The sequence below is a fragment of the Alnus glutinosa genome, chromosome 2 (genome assembly GCF_958979055.1).
Source record: "Alnus glutinosa chromosome 2, dhAlnGlut1.1, whole genome shotgun sequence".
Lineage (NCBI taxonomy): Eukaryota > Viridiplantae > Streptophyta > Magnoliopsida > Fagales > Betulaceae > Alnus > Alnus glutinosa.
Window position 1 is genome coordinate 5,147,155 of NC_084887.1, and position 19,819 is coordinate 5,166,973.

At 35.4% G+C, this 19,819-nt stretch overlaps 1 protein-coding gene across 2 annotated transcripts; it reads right to left on the minus strand.

Moving 5' to 3' along the window:
* Nucleotides 1–8,401: 8,401 nt before the first annotated feature.
* On the minus strand, nucleotides 8,402–11,601 carry LOC133861344 (tricyclene synthase TPS4, chloroplastic-like). 2 transcript variants are annotated; one of them, XM_062297100.1, is made up of 7 exons: nucleotides 11,357–11,601; nucleotides 10,880–11,147; nucleotides 10,369–10,741; nucleotides 10,022–10,240; nucleotides 9,223–9,361; nucleotides 8,875–9,123; nucleotides 8,402–8,757 (listed from the first exon to the last, which is right to left on the minus strand). In XM_062297100.1, the coding sequence occupies exons 1-7, from the start codon at nucleotides 11,579–11,581 to the stop codon at nucleotides 8,455–8,457; spliced, it is 1,776 nt and encodes a 591-aa protein (XP_062153084.1). In that variant the 5' UTR covers nucleotides 11,582–11,601; the 3' UTR covers nucleotides 8,402–8,454. The 2 variants fall into 2 exon arrangements, with proteins under 2 accessions (XP_062153084.1, XP_062153085.1); XM_062297101.1 differs by lacking the exon at nucleotides 10,022–10,240.
* Between the last annotated feature and the right edge of the window lie 8,218 nt (nucleotides 11,602–19,819).

Consider the following 19,819-nt stretch of genomic DNA (forward strand, 5'->3'; position numbering starts at 1 on the left):
GTAGTAATGGTTAATTGTTAGATATATTTTGGGAAAAATATATATTAAAAAGCTCCCTCAACTCACAATTAAAGTGACCCATCAAGCTAGAAAAATTAATAATTTACAATTACCCACCACAAAAGTTTAGGATCTCTATGATGTATTAAATACAAGTAATAAATGCCACTTCTTATCGGCCAACATTCTCTTTATCTTGCACATGCGTGTGTCCCTTGGTTTTCCATATCAGCCCACATTCTCTTTATCTTATACATGCGTGTATCCCTTGGCTTTAATTTTCATATCAATCGACATTCTCTGCATCTAATACTGATGTTGGACCACTGTGATTGCTATCCTGAACCACTTAGGTGGCCCCTTCTTCAAGATTCCTCCATTTTCAGATCCTACTGCCGCAGCCTCCACAATTATTTCTTTCAACTCAATGTATGTTATGCATTATAGTCTACGTACGTTCCATTGCATTACCCTTTGCTAGCCTGACCTATTCTTCATTCTCAAAGTGGTCCGGCGTGGACTAGTGGTGGTTCTCAAGAAAACAGATGCCTTATGGTCATTACATGTGACAAAGTTGAGAACCAGATGAAGTGCCTTGCGATATGCATAGCCAAATCCTAGCTCTGTTAACTTCTTTCTGAGGCAGTAATGATAGCTGAAAACTTTTAAAGCCCAGACAACCAGGAATTACACACCAGAGGACCAAAAAAATAATAATAATAAGATTAATCTATTAGTGAGGAAAGAATTAGAACACTAAGAAGGAGGATCCTGTCCTACTGATATTTTTTTTTTCTTGTTTAAATTAGGTGTGGTAATCAAACCCCAAGCCTCTTTCTACATTGCATTTCATCGGTGCTTAGAAAATTTTGCCCTGTTCAACTGAGGATTTGTGCAGCTTTCTAAAAGTTTTCTTTTCCTTCATGCATAATCAATTCTAATTGTATGTTACAAATTGGTAGGTTTTTGGTAGAACTTTCAAATCCTCTTTAGCAATATCATGCTTACCTTGTACTAACAATAGACATTATAATTGCTACAATGAACCTAAATAGAATATCTGTGGAAATTGACTTATATATTGAAAGAAATCTGAAATCTAAAAGAAATAGAATCAGGAATAATAAAATAAAATAGAAAAGAGATTTTACGTGGTTCGGTCTATGACCTACGTTCACAAGGTAAAGTCCAAAAGGTTATATTATGTTCTTATTACTTGATTAATTTACAATACAAATGATCCCTATTTATAGGAATATAAAGAGAATACAAAATGGTATGTAGAGAGAATATAATAAAATCAGATTTGAATACTAAATCAAAATTGAATGTATTCAAATCTAATTTGATTATAATCAATTACAATTAATGAGGATTAAATCAAATTCTCCAATATATAGAGAATACCGTAATATACGGTATCAATATATTCTCTAACATCCCCCCGCAAACTCAAGGTAAAAGATTCTGAAATCTTGAGTTTGAGTTTTTATTTTTTATTTTTATTTTATGTTGGGTCGGATATAACCCAGTTTGGAGAACAATTTTCTTCTTCTTCGTCTTCCTTCTTCTTTTTCTTCTTCATCTTCTTCAAGCCAACTATGGGATAAATTTTCTTTTTCTTCTTCTTCTTCTTCTTCTCCTTCTTTTACATCTTCTTCTTCTTCTTCGAGCCAACCGTGAGCTAAATAAGCTTGGGTAACGAGGTTTCGGGTAGTACCTCAAAGGCTGAACACATAATGGGTCATCTATGGACTAAAGAAAATGAGCTTACTATGGGCTGAAATGAGCAGGAGTTTTAGAAAAGAGTAATGCTACACATCATCCCCTTGTCCTCCTTTTATCACCCCAAAATTGATGTGGTTCTTAAAATCACCATTGGATCAAAATCCAAGAGTGATATATCAAAAATTCAATGGTGATTTTAAGAGCCACATCAATTTTGGGGTGACAAAAGGAGGACAAGGGGATGATGTGTAGCATTACTCTTTAGAAAATACCTCAAATGCCAAAAGAAAGATGAGGTCATCTATGGGCCAAAGAAAATGAGCCAACTTTAGGCTGAAATGGGCAACTTGGCCTCTTGATTTTTTATTTGTTTTTATTATTATTATTATTATTATTATTATTATTATTTTTACCCATGTTTTTTTTCTCGGTTTTTTCTTTCTTTCTTTCTTTTTTCAATTGAATTTTCTTTGATTTCTTTTCTCTCTCTTTTTTTTTTTTTTTTTGAGAAATCGTCATACAAAGAAAATCAGTGCACTGCAACAAACAATAAATCACGCTTACCAAATTCCATTGCAACCAAACGGAGACCTTCGTCTCCAATAGCTTGCCTGAGACCGACAGAACCTGCCGAAAATTTGCCGGCACAACTAAATCTTGCCGGAGAACACCAAAGATCGCCAAGAACGTCGCCGAACAACTCAAAAGTTGGTGGAAAACACCACAAAAGAAGATGACAACCAAGAAAGCCACCATTAATGGCCAAACGTCGCCAATGAACACAACATAACCGCCGGAAACTCGACGGAGACAACCAGACGCCGCCTCAAACGATCTGAAACTGCCGAAGCGGATGAGAACTTGTCAGTGACACCACCTAGGATCGACAAAGAGCCAATCTACAAACACTCACTGAGAACCATGCACCGTGAAAACACAAGGAATTTTATTTTTTATTTTTTATTTTTTTTATTTGGAAGAATGGTGGGGAAGACGCCAAATTGTGGAAAGGGAGGGGAGCTCTCCTCCTTTCATGCGGTGCCTGTTGGGATTTTTTTTTTTTTTTGGATTAAATGCTGGTATGGTTTCTAAGTTTTGAAGACTTTATTTTTTAGTCCTTGAATTTCAATTTGCATCATAGATGATACCTCAATTTTAAAAAAAGACCAAATTAATACCTCAGTTAAGTTTTTCATTTAAAAACTAACGGCTCGCTACATGTCATCTCTAAGGTTGACACGTGTCACTATATAAAAAAAATTAATTAAAAAATAATAAAATTATATATATATATATATATATATATATATATATATATAAATTAAAAAAAACAAACAAACAAACAAGGGGGTGGCTCTTGGCTACCCCCTTGGCCGGTCTGGTGTGGCCGAACCACCCCCACCCCTTGACCCAAAAAAAAAAAAAAATTTCAAGATCGTTTTGGCCCTTAGGGGTGGTTCAGCCACCCTCAAAGGCCAAACCTTTCAAATTTTGTTTTTTCCATTTTGTCCTTGGGGTGGCCAAACCACCCACGTAGCCCTTGGGGGTGGTTCGGCCACCCCCGAGGGCAAAATCGATCTTCACAATTTTTTTTTTATTTGTCCAGGGGTGGCCGAATCACCCCATGGTGGCCAAGGCCACCCCTTTTTTTTCAATTTTTTTTAAAATTTTATTATTTTTTTAATTAATTTTTAATTTTTTACATAGTGCCCCGTGTCAAAGGTTGACACGTAGCAGACCTTTAATTTTTAGACGGAAACTTAACAGAGATACCAATTCGGTTTTTTTTCAAAATTGAAGTATCATCTGTAAAGCAATTTAAAACTCAAAGACTAAAAAATAAGTTGTAAAAATTCAGGGACTAAAAAGGTATTTAACTTTTTTTTTTTTTTTTTTTTTTCTTTTTTGTTATAAGATCTGGAAGCATACCCAACGGGAACGTCTTTCTTAGGCTTTGAGATCCAGACTTGCAGTTCCCTGGTTGCTGGAACAAAGAAGGTGAAAGCCCACAAAAAAATTCACACACCATTCTTCACACGATCAGACACAAATCGTGGGTTTGCAACGGAGAACGAACTCACACAAGAAATCGTGGGTGAGACACAAAAATTCACACACCAAGCCCACAACAAGAACTACTGTAGTCAAAAACACAAAAATATGTAGACTCATTCATGGATTTGTAGTCTGATATATGTGAAGATCGATCAGACACAAATCGTTGAAAAAAAAAATTAAAACTGAAATTCCACATGATCGAAATTGGCATTTGCCTAAAGTTTTGATACCATGAAAGAAATCTAAAATCTAAAAAAATAGAATGAGGAATAATAAAATAAAATAGACGAGAAATTTTACGTAATTCAGTCTATAACCTACGCTCTACAAGGTAAAGCCCAAAGGGCTACACTATGCTTTTATTACTTGATTAATTTACAATACAAATGATCCCTATTTATAAGGATATAGTGAGAATATAAAATGGTATGTAGAAAGAACATAATAAAATCAGAATTGAAAGTATTCAAAAATCTGATTTGATTATAATTAATTACAATTAATAAGAATTAAATCAAATCCTTCGATATATAGAGTACCGTAATATACTAAAATATATCATTTTGATTTTTCTATCAACCGAGCTTGTTACCTGTCAAAAAAAATTATGATGGAGAGTCGTTTAATATTTTAAATATTTATGCCAGAGGAGTCCTCTTTCTTTCTTGTAGATGGTGATTTTCATCAGCCTTCAAAAGGAAAGATGTCGTTGACTCTAATTGTTATGATACCTCTAATAGTGGTTTTTGTTCTCGCAAGGTGCACGATCTGTAGAATTTCCATTTGAATCAAAATACAGCCATTTTTTAGCTCTTTCATCTAATTAATTGTCATGTAAGTGTAAGTGATATATATATATATATATATATATATAAAAACTTAATTAGAAAAAAGAAGTGATGAAAGAAATAGAGTACTTCCCACAGTAGACAGTGAAAGACATCTCAAGACTTGATGGGCTCAGGTGAGTTCAGAGAAACAGATGAGAAAGGCATAGACATATATATTACCTTTTTGTTATTTGGAAAGCATTCTATCAGTTACAATTAGGGGCTATGGACGTATTTACAAGGTAATTTCATCAACATTAATTGGTGTTAGTATTCATGTAAACTAGTTTTTGTTTATTGGTAACGCTATGACTACGGTGTTTTAATGCACATTTCCATAAGCTCAAGAAATTGCGGTAAAGAGGCTCTCAAGTGTTTCAAGACAAAGCTTACAGAAATTTAAAAATGTGGTGGTATTGAATATTGCAAAACCTCAACATTGAAATCTTGTTAAACTTTGGGGATATTGCATAAAAAGACATGAAAAGATTTTACTCTATAAGTACGTGCCCAACAAAAGCTTAGACTCATTTATATTTGGTTGGTCTCTAAACTGAATTCCTAATCTCTTGCAATGCTTGATAGACTATATATATCTTGTTAGAGTAAAAACTGATTTGTTAATGTCGCTGAAACTATTCTTTGAATGGAAAATGGAAAACTTGCAAGATCAAAAGCTAAGCATGTCTTTGGACTGAGAGATGTGCTTCAAAATCAGTTTGGGAATAGCTCGTGAACTTGTTTATCTTCAACATGACTCTAGATTGAGGATCATCCATAGAGATCTGAAAACCATCAAACATTCTTTTAAATGTGCGAGGAGATAACCCCAAAATATCTGATATTGCCTTAACAAGGATTGTTCAAAGTAAAGAAATGGAGGCAAACACAACTTAAGTAGTTGGAACTTAGTAAATAGACTTTGCAATTCGGGTTGGCAGGTCGGGTTCGTGTTGGCCCGGCTGACCTGATTACACAATCGGGTCAGACACGAAGCCGACCCGATTATTAATCGAGTTGAAATTTTGAACCCAAACACGACTCGCCTACAAGCCATGTTGCCTGAACACGACCCGGGGGTAACACGTTTACTTTCAACCAAACCCTAAAATCTGAATCCCTGATTGATCAGAGAAGCAGAGAACTGAGAACCCAATGTTTATCAAAACAAAATCAATACAAGCGATAACAAATCTAATAGAAAATTCACCTAAATCGGCACGGGACCGAACTATCGAAGGGTGAAACTGAAACACTGAAGTGAAAATCAGGAAGAGATTCAAGAGAAGATGAGAACTCGAGAACGACGAGAAGTGCGGTCATGTGGGAGTGCGAACTGCGGACTATGGGCGGGTACTTCATTGTTGACTCAACTGAGAAAGTAAAACAGACCAGTTGGTCCAGTTGTGGCATCGTTCGGGGGGCGGAGCCGCAGAGGTGACCAAACCGCGCGAGGCTCAGCGAGATCGGAGGGATGGTGGGCAGCGACACTGACGATGGTGGCCGGTGGGTAAGAGACGGGGGAGGGAAAAGTTTGACGCAAAGAGAGGGGACCGGAAAAGGCCAAAATCCCCGGATGGTTGGCGGTCAGGCGAGCGGAGTGCGGGTGGGCGGCGTGCGGGAGGGCGAGCGGCAGGCTTCTGTGCAATGGGCTAGGGTTCACATTCACAGATTCAGTGATTTGGGCATTTCGAAATTCGTATTAATTTTTCCGGTTAGAACTTAGACGAATAGACAAGTAAGTTCTCTTTTTTTTTTTTTCTTTTTTTTTTTTTTCAATACAGCCGAGTCAGAATCGGGTTGACCTGATTTCGACCCGAACCCGATTATATTAAACCCAAACCCTATTTTTTCTTGTCTGGTTCGCGGATCGTGTCAAAAATTGCCAACTCTATTAGTAAGTTTATGGTGGACAGTGGACAACGTAATTGTGAAAGCTGACTCAAGATTAACTCTATTTAGAATATTACGAGTCATAACTGGCAATGAGCCCTGTAGGTTATGTGAGTGTTTCAAACTTTCTTTCTTTTTTTTTTTTTTGGTTGTCACTGATTTCTTTTTGCAAAGGTTCTAGTGGACAAAACATTGGTTTCTATAAATAAGAAGGTTGGATTAGCACTTATCTATGCATGGCACCTGTATTTGGAGATGATTGTAATTTCTTTTGCTATTCTGTTTCAGTCACTGGGAAGTAACCTATATGTAAGATAGCTCATAACCTGCAACGTACCATTTTGGTCACTCTTCTTTTTCTAGTTCAAGTTTGAATATAATCACTTTTGATTCAAGCGCAATATTTTTCTTTTCTTTCTTTCTTTCTTCTTCTCTTTTTTTATTTTTTGAATGGGCGGTGGATTTGAACAGTGTTATTCACATACAAGAATAAATTCAAGTGAAGTTGAGCCGGATTTGGTTGCCTGGGTTTTTTACTAAATCTAGTTCTTCAATCTTTTTTAGATCCCAAAGCCTCTATTTACGCTTCCACCCTCAATTATTTTGATGTAACATTACAATGCCAATCAATAGTTGCTTGTTTGATTCCTTCCGCTTCAGTCTCATGTTTAGTACTCGTCAAGGCTTGGCCTACACTGGACCCTGTTAGAAGACACTCGACATAAAGACGGACGGGCATCCATTTTCAGGTACTTCACATAACTATCAAAATTACGATTAACCTTAACTCTCTCCTTTAAAGAAATTTTACTTTTTACCCTTGCTAACTTAAGCGTCAGAAATTTCTCCCGTTGACACCCTCCCCCCCCCCCCCCCCCCCCCCAGCAATTCTTCGATTATCCTTATTCCTACTCCTTTGCAAGAGTCTACTTTCAGAATTTGACTGTGCGATCAACTGCATCATCAGTTGGAGCAATTTGTGTAAAAGTTTATTACTATTTTTGATAAAAGATCAACTGGTGTAAACTAGATCAATGAGAGTAATTAAGAAGAAAAATCATGGAGACTACGGCCTAAGGACCTCGCAATAACCAACCCTCAAACCAACGAATCTCCACGTTGGACATCCACCTACAATTTTTCGACCAGAAGATGGACCTGTTCACATAGCAAAACCAAATTTTAATGCAACAACTCTCGCAACGGGACCAAGGGCCCTCCCATCCTTTCGTCATGTACATAATTATTTTAGTAATTCTTATTAAATTGCTCCGGCTAGAAACTAAAGAATAATTAATTTTAATAAATTTATTTTAAATGAATATTTCTTTTCTCTTTAAATTAATCAAAAGATTTGGATACTTTTTTTGAAGAGTGGTGTTTCCACAAATCACAACGGTACATGCATGTGATCACTTAAGACACCGAAGTGATTCTTCCCTGACAACTGGCACCCGCTATCGAATCAAGTGGTTAGACCATGTTGAGCCCCACTCGCTATTGACAATCTAGCCAAAGTGGACAGGGATTATCGTATACAGTTCACGAGCGACAAGAGCCAATTAAACTGGGTGCCCTACCTTAATGATGCAACGTTAATTTGGCGATTAGATGCCATGATCGTAAAAGCAAGGGAGGCTTTAGCTTAAATTTAGGTGCATGACGGAATGCTATCCTCACCCGTGCATTATTACTCGTTGAGAGAGAGAGACACTGTTCATATTTGAATTATTTGTAAATGTAGTACCAATAAATTTTTGACCTGCCTCGACAATGGTTAGCACCTACCAATAATTAGACCAATTGTGAAGCCCATACTTTTGTATTGTAGTTTTGGATCCAAGTTTTTCATTATCAGCTCGCGTCTCTGCCACACGTATATGTTCGTAATTTATTATTATTATTATTTTTTGAGCATACATGTTCGTAATTGATAGAGAATAATCTATCTCTCAATGAGTGAAACAGGCTCTATTATCAATGAAAGGACTCGATTTTTTGCTCTAGTGTCTGGTGCTCCGTGTCCATCTCCATATTGGTACGTGCATTGGGCAATCCGAGCAAGGTTGATTGCTCTTACCGCTAAACCTTCTCCAAATGGAGAATCAACTACTCGCTCTTCATTCATCTTTTTCCAAGTCCTATCAATCATGTTATGGATGTGTTTCTCAGCAACTTCCTCAGAAACACCAGTTTCACGCATGTAGCAATGGATTGAATTTGCAGTTTCACCTCTCTTCAACTCTCCCTGTATTTCAAATAAACAACTAAATATGTGAAGTAGGGTTCCAATATATATTGATGATATAGACCTTAAAATTCATTTCACACAAAAGACACTATAGAATGTTGTAAAAAAGATTACCGCCGAAGTACTCAAATCATTGCAAAGTCGAAAAATAACTGATGGCCAACGCAAAAGGTCGTCGTATTTTTCCAAGCCCTCAAGTGCTTGCTTTGTGAACTTTTGATTCAAGAAAAAATAAGCATGAACAATGAAGACCGCCCCCGAAACGGATACCCAACCATTGTCAAGATAGTCCTTGAAGATTGGCATATCTTTGTTGTAACACCACTTTGCTTCTTGTAGGAATGCTTTGCACAGATCAGCCCACTAACGTAAGAGAAGAAACTCCAAAATTATTAGATTTAATATTTCAAACGAAATGTGACTCATGTAAAAAACAGAAAACTATAGAATGACTGCATATACCGCTTTTGTTAGGTATGGAAGGATGTTTTCTCCTTTCTCCTTAAGAGTGTCATATACCATCTCATTAATAGTGTTGTAGAGAGCTAAGAAGCATAACTTCATATGGTGAGGAAGATTTTTCACGGCATTGACATCCCATCTGAAAACACAATCAAGAAATTTAAAGTATGATATGTTTAATTGTATAACATAAAAGTTATAACTAAGGGATTCCATTACATTGCAAATGTTTCCTTTTTCTTTTTTTTGTTCTTTTTTTTTTTTTTTTTAAGAACTTCATTTATAACCCCTGAACTTTTACCCATTTTTGAAAGAAAGTACATAAACTTTAAAATGTCTCAATTTAGAGTATTCATTTTTCAAAAAATTTCAATCTCAGTCATTTGTTAGAATTTTCCGTTAAATCCTATCAAAATTTTCAAAATACACATGTGTTTAATTATTTTATAAAAAATAAAATTATAAAAATTTTCAAAGATTCATGCATGGTATTTTTGCCAATTCCGTGAAATTTTAACCAACACCTAAATTCTAACATTTTTATTCTTTTTTTTCTAAAAAAAAAAGAAAAAAAAGAGGAAGGGTATTTTAAAACTTTTGACAGGATTTAACGGAAAATTCTAACGGATGACTGAAATTAAAACTTTTTGAAAAATTAATACTCTAAATTGAAACATTTTAAAGTTTAGATAAAATATTTCAAATGGGTAAAAGTTCGGGAGTTACCAAGTGAAGTTCTTCCCTTTTTTATTTTTTTCTTTTTAGTGGCATATAAAGGGAAGACCTATCAAGCATTAACCTTTCAACAGCATATGTGAACAGCTCTAGTTCCTCCAAGGTACCATAAACATCATAAACATCATCAATGGTGGTTACAAGAGCAGCCACTTTTGTTAACCCTTTACGAAAATTACTTAATTGAGGTTCGAAGGCTATTCCAACCGTCCAAAAGAAGCATTCCATCAGTCTATCTCTAGTGAAGCTCAAGTTGTTTGCCAAACCCATTTCTTCCCACCACCTAAATGGCATAGGAGAAGCCAAATAAGTTTCACCTTAACATTCAAGCCATGGCAAAGTCAATTTTCATCTTTTAACAGAAGACTGCCTTAGTGATGTGAATAAATACTTCAAATATATATTTCTTACCTTGACATATCTTTAAGTTCTCTTTGAAACACCGACTGTACTATGTTAAAATCCAACTTTGCAAGTTCAAGTATAAGAGAATTTGCACCTTCCCTCTTATTGTATGCCTCAATATACCACCGAGCTTCTAGCCTTTGCATTCTACGGTGCAATGGAACCTCCAATGCATGACTAACTTGTTCTGCCATGCTTTTGCTCACATCTCCTTTGAGGTCCTTGAGATGCATTCTTGTGAATGCCCTGGCCTCTTCCAAGATGTTTTCTCCTTCAAAAGCAAGATAAGAAGCTTCATATAAACTCAACATTCCTTTGACATCCTTTCTAAGGCATTCCTTGAAATTGCCACTATGGTCCTCGAAACTGTTAAATACGTCTGTGTTTCATACAAAATATGGTATAAGAAGATAGTAAGATCAACATAGAAATGAAATCAAGAAGTTTTAGGATCGACTGTATCAGAAGAGAGAATCAGCATGATATCATAGAAGGTATATATATATATATATATTACCTTGAGAGACCTGATAGCCTTGTTGTCTGAGGAGCCTAAAGCTTAGAGCAGTAGCATGGAGACTCTTTTGTATTCTTTCATCGCAGAATTTTGAAGATGCAAAGTTGTCAAGAGCTCTTATTATGTCCCGCTCAAATCTGTATCCCAAACCTAATCTTTGAAGATCATCAATCAGTTCAAGAGTTGCCAATAAGTCCGCATTTTCATTAGTAATCATACTCCTCACATCCTCCTCCAGCTTCTTTGCCCTATCTTTGTATCGTTGATCCTGCATGATCGATCACAATTTGAGATAAATACGTATAGCGTACGTAGGTGATTCTTTTTCATCTTATTATTGTTCAAATTTCTCTTCCGTTTTGTCATGAGTTATGTAACAGTTAGACAAACGTTTTTCGACTTTAAAAAAGAGAAATCAAGGGAGGAGAGTTGAGGGGAAATAAAGCACGTTGGTGTTAAAGAAATGTGCATGGTTACCGCATAATCACTGTTTAAGGACTGCAAAAAATCGTAACTCCATAAGCTGGGCTGGTAATTGGCGGATTGTCTTTCAACTTGTAAATAGGAAGTTGGTATACTCGCAAAGCGTCGGAACTGCCCATATTTGTGGTCGGGAAGAGGAGATCTCTTTATGGGATATTTAGGTAAGTTATGAGGCAAGGAGAAATTCTGGGATAAGGGGAATACGTGGATTAGTGCCATTCCGCTTATGGTATAATTGATTTGCTTGTGATTTTCATAGGAAGGCGTGAAGCTATATGTATATATAGGAGTACCTCGATAATTTGCTTATGATTTTGTGTATGACTTGTCAAGAGATCGAACGTGAAACGTATGGGCCGGCGGAGCTGATGAGTTTGAAAGCAGAGTTTAAGGTTCACAAATTATTCGAGATTCACATGTCCGATCTCTCAACCATATATGCGCAGCGCGAGCCTTGGGCCCCATTTTAATAAGACTTCTAAATAATATATATATATTAAAAAAGAATAAAGCTCAAAAAAACATCTTAAGGCTATAACATGGTAAAAAGTTAATAAAATGCTCTTTAATTAAGTCCCCACTTAATAATTGTACATACAATGAAGGTTATTTTCAAAACAAATTTTAAGAATTTGGTAAAAATCTTATAAATAGTTTCTAGTTAAGGCCCTCAATCATGGTAAAAGTAATTATAAATTGAAAGTTTCATTATTCACATTTAAAAAAAAAAAATCATAAATTCTTGAAAAGTCTTACTTATTTACTTTTTTTAAAAGCCTCATTTTTACATTTATGACATATTAAATAAAAAATATAATATAAATATTAAAATAAATTTAATTTAATTAATATTTAAGTATAAGAAAATTGTCTCACTTAAATTTGTCACCTTAGACCTCAAAATTTATCAAACGTGTCCTCACTACAAAAATTTCTGCAATTTGCCACTTGCATTTCGCCACGTGTATGGACATTGTACACATGGCGAACAGTTAGACACGTGTAAATGGTCACATGTTCAGTGCGTGCTAGATCCAAGTGTAGCTAATTATACAATTGGCCACGTGTTTTACTATACACGTGGTTGACAATTGGCCACATGTATATAAATACACGTGACTAACTGTCAGCCACGTGTACTAATATACACGTGGCAAAATTTTAGAAATTTATTTTTTTTTTAAATTAAAATTTATTTTTATTTTTATTTTTGTTAATTTCTTTTTAATTTAATTAATTTTTTTTGTTAAATTCCTTTTTAATTTAATTTTTTTTTCTTGTTTCTTATTTTTGTTAAATTCTTTTTTAATTTGGACAAACGAACATGGACATATATCTTTGGTGCTTGCTGTGCAACCACAGTGTTCATACCTTCATTTCACTACTGAACCCTAACCGGTGATATACTAGCTGGCCGGAGTTTGGAGAGATAGATAGAGAGAGAGAGAGACGGAGAGACAGAGAGAGATACAGAGAGAGATACAAAGAGAGAGAGAGAGAGAGAGAGAGAGTGAGAGGGTACTATTGTCTTACTGGCCGGCCAGAGTTTGGAGAGATAGAGAGAGAAAGAGAGAGAGATACACAGAGAGAGAGAGAGAGAGAGCGATCGAGCGAGATATTTGAGAGATGGCGTGTCACCGGAGGGAAGGCCGGCCACGAGGTGGTCAGGGAGCTAGCCGTTGGTGCACAGAGAGAGAGAGAGAACACTGAGAGAAATAACTTTTTAAACCAAATATATATATATATATATATATATATATATATATATATATATATATATATATATATATATATATATATATATATATTTCAAAGTAATGGGCAGGTGGGTGCGCGGGAATTGTCCCGCGCGCCTACCTGCACTAATTTTGGCCACGTGGCCAAATCCCTGATTGTATATTTTAAATATATTTTTTATTTTATATATATAACTTATAGTGTACAAATTTCTAAAAACAGTTGGCCACGTGTATTTGGATTACACGTGACCAACTGGACACGTGTATTAATACACGTGGCCAACTGGACGCGTGTATACATATACGTGTCCAAGTGGCCATGTGTAATAAATACACGTGGCCACTCGTTTTCCATGTACAAATAGCCACGTTGTTACGAAGACACGTGGCTATTTAGCCGCGTGGCTACTGTAGACACACAGCGAATGTAAAATGATATGTTAAAATATCAAATAAATGATTAAATTTATTCTTTATTATTAGTTTAACATATTATCAAAATAAAGCTCACGTGTATAAATCTTACTTTTATTATTCACCTTTTAAATTTTGTTTTTTCAGATAAATAACGATTTGACGCTAGCTATAAGACTTGTTGCAAGAAGCACAATGTAGACTTGACTACAGCCTATGGAGGCGGCCGGGAGACGTAGGTTTATTGTTAACCTAGCTAGCTTTGATGAGTATTTTTGTGTATGCATATAAAAACGTGGAAGGTATGCTTGGGTAGAGACAAAATTATCAATGACTTCGAAAGCACAATTTTATGTAGCCCTCAAGCTATTTTGGAGTAGACAAAATTAATTTGGACGAAGAAAATGTACGTTGCACCACTCCAAAAAAACAAACGTTGAATTGTTAGTACATGAATGGTCCAAATTAAGATCGATTTCGAGGCAGGTTAAGTCAGAGTCGACGCATGTGAATGGTCCCAAGGTGTCTCAGGGCACCATCGGATGAGGAGACCGGAGAGGCTTATATTCCTCTGGTGCATTTGAAATTATGATTTTGTCGATAATAATAACGATTTTAAACTAAATCGCAGAACGTAAATAGTTTAAAATTTACGTTTTTAAAATTTGCGGTTTAAAAATTTTAAAAATTTACTTTTTCAAATCACGTATAAGATAATATTTTTTTGAAAACGTAAAATTTTAAACGTTAAATTACGATTTTGCCAAATACTTCACTACGTTTTTAAAAATTACTTTTTTACATCGTACATTTTAAAATCATTATTTTGAGATTTTAAAATAACATGGTCATTAAAATCATCATTAATTTTTTTTCTCTTTTTTATGTTTTTTTTTTTTTTCTACAACTGAAAAAAAAAATATCAAAAATAAAAATAAAAATGAAAAACCAAGGTGATCATTTTATTTTATTTTTTCAAACATTTTTTTTTTGATTTTGTTTTTTCAAATTTATTAAGGCTTTTTAGCACTACAAAAAACTAAGGTTTTTGAGTCATTTTTAGTAGTATCATTTTAACAAAACAGCTCCAAGTGGAATCGTTTTAAAAATGACTTTACTTGGAGTCATTTTAGATCTCTAAAACGACTCCATTTTAAGTATTTTTATTTTTAACCGATTTCCTAAAAACCCTACCAGTTATCCGATTGCGGCTATTTCTAGTTTTCTGGTTATTCAATTAGTGGTTTTTAATTGGCGATTAGACATGTACACCCCTACCCGACCTATTATTTTTAGTGTGTGTATATATATATATATATATATATATATATATATATATATATATATATATGTTAGCTTTTGATCGGCTGCATTCTGTTGACAAAATCACTATTATGTAATGTTGCTGCTTTCACAGGGATGTCGTTTATTTCAGAGTCTTCAAATATTCAGAGTTTATTTCTCTAATATGGAAAGAGCCTCATTATAACAAGTTGCAAGTATCACAAGCTTCAAAAAAAGCTATTTCAGTGTTCAAAGAAGATTCTATGTAGATTCCAACTCAGAGAAGTCGAATCTCAAGCTTCCTTCCAGACGACTCAGTATAACATTCGGACGCTCATCAGTCAGCAACATCCGTCTGGGAGACGTGGTAATACCGTCCGGACAACCATCTATGTTCAAAAGTTTCGAACTGTTCAAGGTTGCATCCGTCCGGACATAATGGCAAATCGTCCGGCCGCTATTTAGAGTATGAGAAGATTTTAGTGTTCCAGTGAATCTGCCCGGACGACGTGGTTATTCAGCCAGGACGCCAGTCAAAGCTCAAGGAGAATTAGGTTTTCCTTTGCAGATACAGATAAGGGAAGACAGTTGCAATTGTCCAAACGATGTGTGTTCCCGTCCAAACGCTCTCCTTCATAAGGCAAGTCGTGCATTCAAAAGTTCAACCGTCCGGACGTCATTCTTCATGGTCTGGACGCTCAAGCTTCATATATAGAAATTGCGTGCATCAGATCAACCTTCCGGACGAGAGCTGTTATGGTCTAAACGCACCAAGCCTTGATATGGAAATTGCGTGTAACTAAAGTGAGACAATCTGGACACAGCTCTATTCAGGAAAGAAATTCAAGCGAATTTGGAAAGCCGATCGCACAGTTGTCCGTCTGGATGCCCTCAACTACCGTCCGAACGCCGCCTAGGTAATTCAAGTCATATGCGAATTTGAATTCCTATAACCTATAAATAAGAGGCTCCTAGGCATGTTGTTTGTATGAATTCGATAGTGAATTCTTTGTAAGCTTAAAGAGTGTGTTTAGGGAGATATTAAAGATCTGCTAGCTCTCTAACTGTTGCAGTGTTGCCAGTGTATGATTTGATCAGTTATGAAGTCCATCTTAGGGATTAGCCCTAAGGTAAAGAATTCTATTAAAGACCCATTCAGGTAAGAGACCTAGTTGGGAGGCGTTCGTGTTGGGCTACACATCAAAGTTCAAGGTACGACCACTGCATCAGGGGTATGTGAGTGCTACTGCTTTGTAATTAACTTTGTCTTCTGAATAGTGCATATCCTGGATTTGGTTGCCTTTAAGTGGTCTTTCTTTTAATTGAGTTTTCACTTCGTCAACAAAATATTTGTTTCCTTTAAATTTCGTATTTAATATTTTGTTGCACACTATTCACACACACAGTTAATCAGAAGTCCAATAATTTTCAATATATATATATATATATATATATATATATATATATATATATATATATATATATAAGTTATAATTATATTTAGTATATATATATTATATGTATAAACCCATTATATATATAGTATACTATTTATAGCACTACATAAGTTGTATTTAGAGCTGTTATTGAGATGGGCTGAGCTTTAAAATTTTAAGACTAGCTCGTTGATGAGTTGAACTTAAATAGTTGATCTCAAACTAGAGCTGATCTTTGAAATGTGTGTTCAATTAATTAGTTATTAATAGTTAGTCTCTAACTATTAATAACCAATAATATCAACTATTTTAAGCCAATTTCTTGTAGTGATAATGAGTTGTGTTGCTGAGCTATATCATCGAGTCTATCTCAACCATAAAATCTGGTGTAGATTATTTCTTTTTCTTTTTTGTAAGTGGTTAGAGACCTTAAAAAGTCCCATTCAGTTCTCTGGCAGTCTTTTAGCGGCTGTATCCAACAATATTTAATTTGAAGGAGATATGCTGAAGTTCTGAAATCATCGGAAAGCGCTTGATGCGCTTAAAGGGATAGTAATAATAATAAAATAAAAATCTATTTTATATTTCCCCCCTTTTTTACTGTGAGGTTCATGCCTCTGGTGGTTGATTTAGACCCGCATGAACTTTTGATTTGTTAGATGTATTTACTTGTATCTTTCAAAAAAAATTTGCCTGTTCAGAGTGGTATGGTATCAAAACCTGAAGCATTTTGGAAAAAAAAAAAAAAAAAAAAAAAAAAAAAAAAAAAAAAAAATCATTAAATTTTGTGCTAAAACCATGGATTTTGCTTGATGAAGATTCATGTTTATATTGTTTGAGGCTTCTAGGTGGTTTAAGCATGGTTATGAAATAGCATAGTAGACTTATATATCAGCTCTAGTAGTTGTCGGGACCAAGTTACAAGTATTTAGCAATGCCATTGTTTTTATGCTGATGACATTCTAGGTGCTTTGGCCAATGGTAAAGAAGTTGTATGGATAATTATTGCTGTAGCAGCTGTGGATGTTCTTTGGGTCATGTAATGTGTTTAGAAATTCTGAAGGAGATGCATGCTGTAGTTGTTGAAATTCTGAAGGAAGTGGACTTCAATAATGTAAGTAGCACTTTTATGCGCATCACATAGATTGATTTATTTAAGTTTTGTCATGTCATTCTAAAATATACTGTGTCACATGCAAGCAACTTCATCTGATATTCTCAGGCAACTTGGTATGGTTAGCTTTCATTTATTTGTGGTGATGAAGATGGATGTAGAAGGGACTGAGTTCGATTTGATTCCAAGGTTGTTTGAGACTGGGGCAATTTGTTTGATTAACGAGATATTTCCATAGTGTCATTACAATAGGTGGCAAAGATGTCACTACAAAAAAATCACAATTTCTTGATGGTTTTTTTTTTTAGATGATTTTCAAAACCGTCTAGAATTATAGTTTTACATACGGTTTTATAAAACCGTCTGAAAATTAATTTTCAGACGGTTTTATTTAAAACCGTCTGTATATTTTAATTTCCAAACGGTTTTATAAAACCGTCTAAAAATTAATATTCAAATAAATTTGGAGACCCTTTTTTTCAAACCGTCTGTAATTTTCATTTTCTTTTTCTTTTTCTTTTTTTTTTTTTTTTTCTGTTTCTTTCTTTTTAAAAGACATCGTTCAATCTTCATCCTCTATTCGAAAAAAAAAAAAAAAAAAAAAAAAAAAAAAAAAAAAAAAAAAAAAAAAACCCTTCACTCTCTCAGAGCTATCTTCGTTCTTCTTCCTATATCTCCGGCTGGCTATTGAAGACGGACGTCGACGGGATCTGGACGGTCGGCGAGAATGAGACGCGCAACGGGATCTGGACGGTCCGCGAGAACGGGAAGCGCGACGGTTTTCGGCCGAATCTATCAAAACTCAAACGGTTTTATAAAACCGTCTAAAAATTAATATTCAAATAAATTTGGAGACCCTTTTTTTCAAACCGTCTGTAATTTTCATTTTCTTTTTCTTTTTCTTTTTTTTTTTTTTTTTTCTGTTTCTTTCTTTTTAAAAGACATCGTTCAATCTTCATCCTCTATTCGAAAAAAAAAAAAAAAAAAAAAAAAAAAAAAAAAAAAAAAAAACCTTCACTCTCTCAGAGCTATCTTCGTTCTTCTTCCTATATCTCCGGCTGGCTATTGAAGACGGACGTCGACGGGATCTGGACGGTCGGCGAGAACGAGACGCGCAACGGGATCTGGACGGTCCGCGAGAACGGGAAGCGCAACGGTTTTCGGCCGAATCTATCAAAACTCAAACGGTTTTATAAAACCGTCTAAAAATTAATATTCAAATAAATTTGGAGACCCTTTTTTTCAAACCGTCTGTAATTTTCATTTTCTTTTTCTTTTTCTTTTTTTTCTTTTTTTTTTTTTTTTTTTTTCTGTTTGTTTGTTTTTAAAAGACATCGTTCAATCTTCATCCTCTATTCGAAAAAAAAAAAAAAAAAAAAAAAAAAAAAAAAAACCTTCACTCTCTCAGAGCTATCTTCGTTCTTCTTCCTATATCTCCGGCTGGCTATTGAAGACGGACGTCGACGGGATCTGGACGGTCGGCGAGAACGAGACGCGCAACGGGATCTGGACGGTCCGCGAGAACGGGAAGCGCGACGGTTTTCGGCCGAATCTATCAAAACTAAGCCGGTGTATGTGCGTGGGTTTGACAGATCCGGCCGAAACTATCAAACCTACACCGATTTACATGCATGGGTTTGACAGATCCGGCCGAAACTATCAAACCTACGCCGATTTACATGCGTGGGTTTGACAGATCAAGTCGGATCCGACCAAAACCCACGCTCATCCGGATCTGTGGCCGGAATACAGAGAGAGTTTGTCGGATGGATTTTGTTTGTTTTTTGGGTTTGGATTGGGTTTGTCGGACGGATCTTTGTTTGTTTTTTGGGTTTCGATTGTGATTAGGGTCATGGCTGCACTATGATTTCCATTGAACGACATCTATTGCGGCGCCGGCGCCGGCGCTTCTGAGCTTTCCTTATGCGATGGCCTTTCAAGGGTACGTTGGTTTTCAGCTGGATCCAGTCGGATCTGTGGCTACTCCGGTAGAATGTTTGGACAAAAATAATAATTATTATTATTATATTAAAAATTATAATGATTATAATTTAAAAAATAAATAAATAAAAATATCTAGACGGTTTTGCCCAAAACCGTCTAGAACTACTTCTGGACGGTTTGGGCAAAACCGTCTGGAATTGCAGACGGCTTGGCCCAAACCGTCTGCAATCCAAATTAGCGACACATTTTCCTAGACGGTTTGAAACCGTCCAGAAAAAACCGTCTAGACCTTTTTCTATACGATTTTTTGCAATTTTTGGACGGTTTGAAACCGTCCAGAATTTTTAAAATTTTTGTAGTGTGTTGCCCTCGTGAGAGGAGTCCCAATATGTATGAGAAAACTTATGGCCAATGCTTAGAGCTTTTCACTTCTTTGAGGCAAAGTGGGGTTCTAATTCATCAATGGTGGTAATTAACAGCAACTACACACATTCTCTTATGACATCTTTTTTCTTTGTTTTTGACG

Coding starts and splice junctions, on each gene's coding strand:
- LOC133861344 (XM_062297100.1), bottom strand. CDS start 11,581: ATGGCACTAATCCACGTATTCCCCTTATCCCAGAATTTCTCCTTGCCT. Junction 11,148..11,356: donor CCTTAAACAGTGATTATGCG/GTAACCATGCAC, acceptor TCGATCATGCAG/GATCAACGATACAAAGATAG. Junction 9,362..10,021: donor TTCACATATGCTGTTGAAAG/GTTAATGCTTGA, acceptor TTGTGTTTTCAG/ATGGGATGTCAATGCCGTGA.